The sequence below is a fragment of the Oryctolagus cuniculus genome, chromosome 16, assembly GCF_051225735.1.
Source record: "Oryctolagus cuniculus isolate XC-2025 breed Fujian yellow rabbit chromosome 16, ASM5122573v1, whole genome shotgun sequence".
Classification (NCBI taxonomy): domain Eukaryota; kingdom Metazoa; phylum Chordata; class Mammalia; order Lagomorpha; family Leporidae; genus Oryctolagus; species Oryctolagus cuniculus.
This window is the reverse complement of record NC_142882.1, coordinates 17,345,520-17,354,758: the sequence shown is the minus strand read 5'-3', so window position 1 is coordinate 17,354,758 and position 9,239 is coordinate 17,345,520. Positions and strand designations below refer to the sequence as shown.

Here is a 9,239-nt window from a genome sequence, read left to right as displayed (position 1 = left end):
CCCTGCACTTGCATGGGAGACCTGGAAAAAGCTCCAAGCTCCTGGCTTCGGATTCGTGTAGCTCTGGCTGTCGTAGCCATCTGGGGAACAACTGGTGGATGGAAGACCTCTCTTTTTTCTCTCTGTCTCTGCCTCTCTATAACTTTGCCTTTCAAATAAACAAATAAATCTTTAAAAAATTGTATTTCACCAAAATTTGTCTCTTTAATTCAATTATTCTAAGAATCTTAGAGTTACCCATGTGCTATACACATAACTGGTTGAACTGAAAATAATAAAATGTGCTGATTGCCTGCTTGTGTGCTTCCTTTTATCAACACTGTTTTCTTTTCCAATAGGATTCCAGGACATATAGAAACACAAAATATCACACGTGTCACAGAATTCCATCTCATGGGCTTCTCAGAAGATCTACAACTGCAGTCCTTCCTCTTTGGGCTGTTCCTGTCCATGTACCTGGTCACGGTGCTCGGGAACCTGCTCCTCATCCTGGCCGTCAGCTCAGACTCCCACCTCCACACCCCCATGTACTTCTTCCTCGTCAACCTGTCCTTGGCTGATGTGGGTTTCACCTCCACCACGGTTCCCAAGGTGATTGTGGACATCCACACTCACAGCACAGTCATCTCCTATGTGGGCTGCCTGACACAGTTGTCTCTCTCTCTCATTTTTGCATGCATGGATGATTTGCTTCTGACCATGATGGCATATGACAGGTTTGTTGCCATCTGTCACCCCCTGCATTACCAGGCCATCATGAATCTTGGCTGCTGTAGCTTCTTAGTTTTGGTGTCCTTTGTGGCCAGCCTTTTGGATTCTCTGTTGAATAATCTGATGGTGTTAAAAGTTACCTGCTTCAAGCAAGTAGAAATTGCTAGTTTCTTCTGTGACCCTTCTGAACTTCTCAGTCTTGCCTGCTCTGACTCCTTCACCAATGTCATAGTCAGGTATCTTGTTGGCATCATATATGGTTTTTTCCCTATCTCAGGGATCCTCTTCTCTTACTATAAAATCATTTCTTGCATTCTGAGAGTCCCATCACCAGGTGGGAGGTACAGAGCCTTCTCCACCTGTGGCTCTCACCTGTTGGTTGTTTGCTTATTTTATGGAACAGCCATTGGGGTGTATTTCAGCTCAGCTTTCTCAGTGTCTACTGGAAAGGGTGCCTTGGCCTCAGTGGTGTACACTGTGGTCACCCCCATGCTCAACCCCTTTATCTACAGCCTGAGGAACAGGGACATCAAGAGGGCCCTGTGGAGGCTCCTCAGGAAAACAGGCTCATCTCAGTCCCTACACCATGCGTCTGGACTCTTGGTGGGAGCTGCAGCAAAATGAAGCTCTCGACCTACAAATCTCACTTTTCTCCATACATGATGTGTGAGGCTGGTGCTCTGCAGATTTTGTGTTGGTTATTGTTTCTTTTGGTCCTTTTAATGAGGCATATTATAGATTTTTTATACATTTTTCATACATAACCAGAGACTGGGAGGAATGAAGTGACAAAAGGCTTTTGGAGAAAACTAAGAGAAGCTGTGTGTGGATCCATAATTGTGACTAAGACATTAATGAACTATTAATACAGGAAATGATGAGCTGAGGGGTGTAGGGGAATTCTTCGTATGACTACCTCACAATTTATGTTGTATAAATTTAAACCTATTCTGAAATAAAATGTTAAAAATACAGAACTGTCAATAAAACTTATTTGAAAAGTTAAAAAAAAGCCACTGATTCTTCTTGATACCTGCTGAACACTCCACTGAATATCCCAATAAAGGTATGGTGTTCTTCATCTTCTATATTTCTGCTCATTTTTCCTTTTAGAGTTTATGTCTCTGTATTTTTATTACCATTTTGCTAGTTCATCATTTTCCTGATTGCTTTTTTTTATGTTTCATCTGTGTTATCTGTTAGCATACTGATAACCTTTAAGTGGTTATTGTGAGCTTGCTGTGGGATGATCAAATATCTTCATTCCTTTAGGAAGATGTACTACTTTATCTCTGGAGATGCAGTTTGTTAATTTGATTAGGTGATATTTCCTTGATTATATGCATTCTCGTACTCTCCATGGATATTTGAGCATTGGGGAAAAACATCTCCCAGTCCTTATGTATGAGCTTCCAACAGGGAAAGACCTTCACAACAAATGTCTAAAGATTGTGGGTGACACCCAAAACTTCCCTGGGCTTCTGTGTGAGATTTGTGCAATGAAAGGGGTTAGCCTTTGTTCTCCAGAGCTCATCGCCTCAACCTCCCCCTAGTGTCTGTTTGTGGTACTGCACTACCTCCGAGGGAAGTTAGCACTATTTAATGCCATTACCATGCGAGCTCCAAGGCAGGCAAGGTATGAACCAGTTCCTCAGGCAGCCCTGAGAAGACAGAACTTTGGATGAATGCTCCACCTTCTCTTTCCCTTCCATGAGAGATTGGAACTCCCTCCTAGGAGTTGGGATTCTTCTCATTCTGCTATGCTGTTTCTGGGACAGGGAGCTCTGTAGTGGGAAAATGCAACAAATGTGTTTTTTTTTTCAACTTTTATTTAATGAATATAATTTTCCAAAGTACAGCTTATGGATTACAATGGCTTCCCCCCCATAACTTCCCTCCCACCCACAACCCTCCCATCTCCCCTTACTCTCCCCTTCTATTCACATCAAGATTCATTTTCAATTCTCTTTATATACAGAAGTTCAATGTAGCATATATTAAGTAAAGCTTTCAACAGTTTGCACAGAAACACAAAGTGTAAAGCTTTCAACATTTTACACAGAAACACAAAGTGTGAAATACTGCTTGAGTACTAGTTATAGCATTAACTCACAATGTACAGCACATTAAGTATCCTACATGAGGAGTAAGTGCACAGTGACTCCTGTTGTTGACTTAACAAATTGACACTCTTGTGTATGGTGTCAATAATCACCCCCTAGGCTCCAGTCATGGGTTTCCAAGGCTATGGAGGCCTTCCGAGTTCACCGACTCTCATCGTATTTAGACAAGGTCATAGTCAAAGTGGAAGTTCTCTCCTTCCTTCAGAGAAAGGTACCTCCTTTGATGACCTGTTCTTTCCACTGGGATCTCACTCACAGAGATCTTTCCCTTAGGTCATTTTTTTTTGCCAGAATGTCTTGGCTTTCCATGCCTGGAAAACTCTCATGGGCTTTTCAGCCAGTTCTGATTGCCTTAAGGGCTGATTCTGAGGCCAGAGTGCTGAACAAACATATTTTGATACACTTCTCCCTGGCTTTGCACTCATCTAGGCTGACACAATCTCTGAACTCTTTGTGGAGTTCTAACAAAGGCAATTTGGTCCAAAATGTTGGTAAATCCAATCCCAATGAGGGAAATGAAGACCTAGAGTTTCCTATTCCATCACCTTCTTGATGTCACTAATCTCCAAAGTATACTGCATTAAAGTCGTAATGACATAATAACACACATTAAAAACCTAAGGAAAATACATTCTGGTGTGCAAGGATCACTTACGTGGAGAACAAACATCAGAGGCCCCTGTACTGGCAGCATTTGTTGAATGGCTACATCTGTTTGTGACATCATAGGGAGATGCTGCTGGAAGAAGAGAAATCATGGTTATTTCTTTGGACTACATGACTGATGATACACCATGGAGCAGTATGGTAAACTGTGTAACTACAAGATGCAGAGATACACCCACCCAACTGACAGTTCTGCAGGAAGATGTGGCTGAGAGCACGTCATTTTACATGCTGGCGTGAAGACCTAAAGATGCACAGTCTTGTGGTGTTTACACATCAATGTCAGAGACCCACTGTTCAGGGCTAAAGTGCCCAAGAAATTCTGAGAAAATATCCTGTGCAATCTTAATGTTAGTGCACGGGGCAAGCATTTGGCATGGCAGTTGAGATGCCACTGGGGATGCAGGCATCTTAGTTTTGAGTGCCTGGGTTTGAGTCCTTGCTCTGCTTCCAGTTTTACTTCTTGTTACTGTTCAATACTGATGCCTGGGAAGCATCAGATGATGGCTCAAGTACTTCTGGCTCTGCCACCTACATGGCAGACCCAGGATGAATCATCAGTTCCTGGCTTTGCCTGACTCAGCACTGGGTTTTGTGGGCTTCTGGGGAGTGAATGAGTCAATAGAAAATTTCCCCCTTTGTCTTTCTGTTCTTGTTTGTCATTCAAATACAAAGAATGACTTCTTTTTGACTTTTATTTAATGAATATAAATTTCCAAAGTACAGAATATGGATTACAATGGCTTCCCCCCATACTGTCCCTCCCACCTGTAACCCTCCTCTTTCCCACTCCCTCTCCCCTTCCATTCACATCAAGATTCATTTTCTATTCTCTTTATATACAGAAGATCAGTTTAGCATACATTAAGTAAAGATTTCAACAGTTTGTTCCCACACAGAAACATAAAGTGTAAAATACTGTTTGAGTACTAGTTATAGCATTAAATCTCAATGTACAGCACACTAAGGACAGAGACCCTACATGAGGAGTAAGTGCACAGTGACTCCTGTTGTTGACTTAACAAATTGACACTCTTGTTTATGGCCTCAGTAATCACCCTAGGCTCTTGTCATGAGCTGCCAAGGCTATGGAAGCCCCCTGAGTTCACTGACTCTGATCATTTTTAGACAAGACCATGGTCAAAGTGGACGCTCTCTTCCCCCTTCAGAGAAAGGTACCTCCTTCTTTGATGACCCATTCTTTCCACTGGGATCTCACTCGTGGAGATCTTTCATTTAGGCTTTTTTTCCTCACAGGGTGTCTTGGCTTTCCATGCCTGAAATACCCTCATGGGAATTTCAGCCAGATCCGAATGCCTTAAGGGCTGATTATGAGGCCAGAGTACTGTTAGGACTTTTGCCATTCTATGGGTCTGCTGTATATCTCACTTCCCATGTTGGATCATTATCTCCCTTTTTTATTTTATCAGCTAGTATTTGCAGACACTATTGTTGTTTATGTGATCCCTTTGATTCTTAGTCCTATCATTATGATCAATTGTGAACAGAAATTGATCACTGGGACTAGTGAGATGGCATTGGTACATGCCACCTCGATGGGATTCAATTCGAATCCCCTGGTATGTTTCTAACTCTACTGTTTGAGGTAAGTCAGCTTGAGCATGTCCCGAATTGCACATCTCTTCCCTCTCTTATTCCCACTCTTATATTTAACAGTGATCACTTTTCAGTTAAGTTTCAGCACTTAAGAAGAATTGTGTATTGATTACAGTATTCAACCAAAAGTATTAAGTAGAACAAACAAAAAAAAATACTAAAAGGGATAACATATTAACCTGCTCATCAACAGTCAGGGTGAGGGCTGATCAAGTCACTGTTTCTCATAGTGTTCATTTCACTTTAACAGGTTTCCTTTTTGGTGCTCAGTTAGTTGTCACCTATCAAGGAGAACAAGTGGTATTTGTCCCTTTGGGATTGGCTTATTTCACTCAACATAATGTTTTCCAAATTCCTAACAGGGATCACTTTTCAGTTAAAATTTAAACACCTAAGAATAATTGTGTGTTAATTACAGCGTTCAACCAATGATACTAGAACAAAAAAAAATACTAAAATGGATAAAGTATTACATTGTACATCAACCGTCAGGAAAAGAGCTGATCAAGTCACTGTTTCTCACAGTGTCCATTTCACTTCAACAAGTTTCCCCTTTGGTGCTCAGATAGTTGTCGCCAATCAGGGAGAACATATGATATTTGTCCCTTTGGGACTGGCTTAATTCACTCAGCATGATGTTTTCCAAATTACTCCATCTTGTTGCAAATGACTGGGTTTCGTTGTTTTTGACTGCTGTATAGTATTCTATAGAGTACATGTCCCATAATTTCTTTATCCAGTCTACTGTTGATGGACATTTGGGTTGGTTCCAGGTCTTAGCTATTGTGAATTGAGCTGCAATAAACATTAATGTGCAGAGAGCTTGTTTGTTTGACAATATAATTTCCTTTGGGTAAATTCCAAGGAGTAGGATGGCTGGGTTAAATGGTAGGGTTATATTCAGGTTTCTGAGGAATCTCCAAACTGACTTCCACAGTGGCTTGACAAGTTTGCATTCCCACCAACAGTGGGTTAGTGTCCCTTTTTCCCCACATCCTCTCCAGCATCTATTGTTGGTAGATTTCTGAATGTGAGCCATTCTAACCGGGGTGAGGTGAAACCTCATTGTGGTTTTGATTTGCATTTCCCTGATTGCTAGTGATCTTGAACATTTTTTCATGTGTCTGTTGGCCATTTGGATTTCCTCTTTTGAAAAATGTCTATTGAGGTCCTTGGCCCATCTCTTAAGTGGGTTGTTTGTTTTGTTTTTTTGTGGAGTTTCTTGATTTCTTTGTAGATTCTGGTTATTAACCCTTTATCAGTTGCATAGTTTGCAAATATTTTTTCCCATTCTGTCGGTTGTCTCTTCACTTTCCTGACTGTTTCTTTTGCAGTACAGAAGCTTCTCAATTTGATGCAATCCCAAATGTTAATTTTGGCTTTGACTGCCTGTGCTTCTGGGGTGTTTTCCAAGAAGTCATTGTCGGTACCTATATCTTGCAGGGTTTTTCCAATGCTCTCTAATAATTTGATGGTGTCAGGTCATAGATTTAAATCTTTAATCCATGTTGAGTGGATTTTTGTGTAAGGTGAAAGATAGGGGTCTTGCTTCATGATTCTGCACGTGGAAATCCAATTTTCCCAGCACCATTTATTGAATAGACTGTCCTTACTCCAGGGATTGGTTTTGGACCCTTGATCAAATATGAGTTGGCTGTAGATGTTTGGATTGATTTCTGGTGTTTCAATTCTGTTCCATTGGTCTATCCATCTGTTTCTGTACCAGTACCATGCTGTTTTGATTACAACTGCCCTGTAGTATGTCCTGAAGTCTGGTATTGTGATGCCTCCAGCTTTGTTTTTGTTGTACAAGATTGCTTTAGCTATTCGAGGTCTCTTGTGCCTCCATATGAATTTCAGCACCATTTTTTCCAGATCTGAGAAGAAGGTCTTCGGTATCTTGATTGGTATTGCATTGAATCTATAAATTGCTTTTGGGAGAATGGACATTTTGATGATATTGATTCTTCCAATCCATGAGCATGGAAGATTTTTCCATTTTTTGGTATCCTCTTCTAATTCTTTCTTTAAGGTTTTGTAATTTTCATCGTAGAGATCTTTAACGTCCTTGGTTAAGTTTATTGCAAGGTATTTGATTGTTTTTGTAGCTATTGTGAATGGGATTGATCTTAGTTCTTCCTCAGCCATGGCATTGTCTGTGTATACAAAGGCTGTTGATTTTTGTGCATTGATTTTATACCCTGCTACTTTGCCAAACTCCTCTATGAGTTCCAATAGTCTCTTAGTAGAGTTCTTTGGGTCCCCTAAATAAAGAATCATATCGTCTGCAAAGAAGGATAGTTTGAGTTCTTCCTTCCCAATTTGTATCCCTTTAATTTCTTTTTCTTGCCTAATAGCTCTGGCTAGAACTTCCAGAACTATATTGAATAGCAGTGGTGAGAGTGGGCATCCCTGTCTGGTACCAGATCTCAGTGGAAATGCTTCCAACTTTTCCCCATTCAATAGGATGCTGGCCATGGGTTTTTCATAGATTGCTTTGATTGTATTGAGGAATGTTCCTTCCAAACCCAGTTTGCTTAGAGTTTTCATCATGAACGGGTGTTGTATTTTATCAAATGCTTTCTCGGCGTCTATTGAGATAATCATATGGTTTTTCTTCTGCAGTCTGTTAATGTGGTGTATCACATTGATTGATTAGCGAACACTGTGTGTGTACCAGTATAAACCTTAGAGTTACTCTTGAACTATCTGCATGACTAGTTTAATTGAAAACATATACAGAGTGCTGGGTGCCTGTTCATCAGTTTCCTTTTACCAACACTATTTTCTTTTCCAGAAGGAATGCAGGTTATATTGAAACACAAAATCTTACACGTGTCTCAGAATTCCATCTCTTGGGATTCTCGGAGGATCCAGACCTACAGCCCCTCATTTTTGTGCTGTTCCTGTACATGTATTTGGTCACAGTGCTTGGGAATCTGCTCATCATCCTGGCTGTCACCTCAGACTCCCACCTCCACAGCCCCATGTACTTCTTCCTCTGCAACCTATCCTTGGCTGATGTGGGTCTCACCTCCACCACGGTTCCCAAGGTGATTGTGGACATCCACACTCACAGCATAGTCATCTCCTATGTGGGCTGCCTGACACAGATGTCTTTTTCCATCATCTTTGAATGCGTGGATGATTTGATTCTGACAGTGATGGCCTATGACAGGTTTGTTGCCATCTGCCACCCTCTTCATTACCAGGTCATCATGAACCCCCAATGCTGTGGCTTCTTAGTTTCAGTGTCAGTTGTGGCCAGCCTTTTAGATTCCCTGCTGCACAGTTTGATGGTCTTGCAAGTTACCTGCTTCAAGGATGTTGACATTTCCAGTTTCTTCTGTGACCCTTCTCAGCTTCTCAACCTCACCTACCTTGACACAATCATTCATGACATATTTGTATGTTTTGTTGGTGTCGTATATGCTTTTCTCCCTATGTCAGCACTCTTCTTCTCTTATTATAAAATTGTTTCCTCCATTCTGAGGGTCCCATCACCAGGTGGGAAGTACAAAGCCTTCTCTACTTGTGGCTCTCACGTGTCAGTCATTTGCTTATTTTATGGAACAGGCCTTGGGGTCTATCTCAGTTCAACTTTCTCACTTTCTCCGGTGCAGGATGCCTGGGCTTCAGTGGGGTACACTCTTGTCACCCCCATGCTCAATCCCTTTATCTACAGCCTGAGGAACAGGGCCATCAAGAGGGCCATCTGGAGGCTCCTCAGCAACACAGTCTCAGTGCCATCCATTTGGAGTACTGGTTGGAAAAGCAGAAAAACTGAGTCCTAGAACTACACATCTCACCTCCCTCATTCCATGGCATTTGAGGCTCTTTTCTCTCCATACATGTGCCTTAAAGTGGCCTCTTTTGGTGTTTTTGTTGGAGAGCATTATAGAATTTTTGTTCATGTTAACCACAGGATGTCTGAATCCTATGATACTATAGGTTCCTGTTGCTAATGCAGACATCCTAGACTGATGAACAACTCTTTTTTTTTAAATTTTTTATTTGACAGGAAACTTATAGACAGAGAGGGAGAGAGGGGGAGAGGGAGATAGGGAGAGAGGGAGAGAGGAGAGAGAGAGAAAGGTCTTCCTTCCATTGGTTCACTCCCCA

At 41.4% G+C, this 9,239-nt stretch overlaps 2 protein-coding genes across 2 annotated transcripts; both read left to right on the top strand.

Annotated features, from left to right (window-relative positions):
- The first annotated feature begins 247 nt into the window (after nucleotides 1-247).
- Nucleotides 248-1,585, top strand: LOC100346338 (olfactory receptor 7E178). The gene has a single exon (XM_089316015.1). It carries the CDS (start codon nucleotides 394-396, stop codon nucleotides 1,333-1,335), a length of 942 nt encoding a protein of 313 aa, XP_089172141.1. The 5' UTR covers nucleotides 248-393; the 3' UTR covers nucleotides 1,336-1,585.
- A 2,043-nt stretch (nucleotides 1,586-3,628) lies between these two features.
- LOC149121547 (olfactory receptor 7E178-like) lies at nucleotides 3,629-8,911 on the top strand. The gene is made up of 2 exons (XM_089315589.1): nucleotides 3,629-3,641; nucleotides 7,860-8,911. The coding sequence occupies exons 1-2, from the start codon at nucleotides 3,629-3,631 to the stop codon at nucleotides 8,909-8,911; spliced, it is 1,065 nt and encodes a 354-aa protein (XP_089171715.1).
- The last annotated feature ends 328 nt before the right edge of the window (nucleotides 8,912-9,239 follow it).

Excerpts from the sequence above, each read along its gene's own strand:
- LOC100346338 (XM_089316015.1), top strand. The coding sequence starts at position 394 with ATGGGCTTCTCAGAAGATCTACAACTGCAGTCCTTCCTCTTTGGGCTG.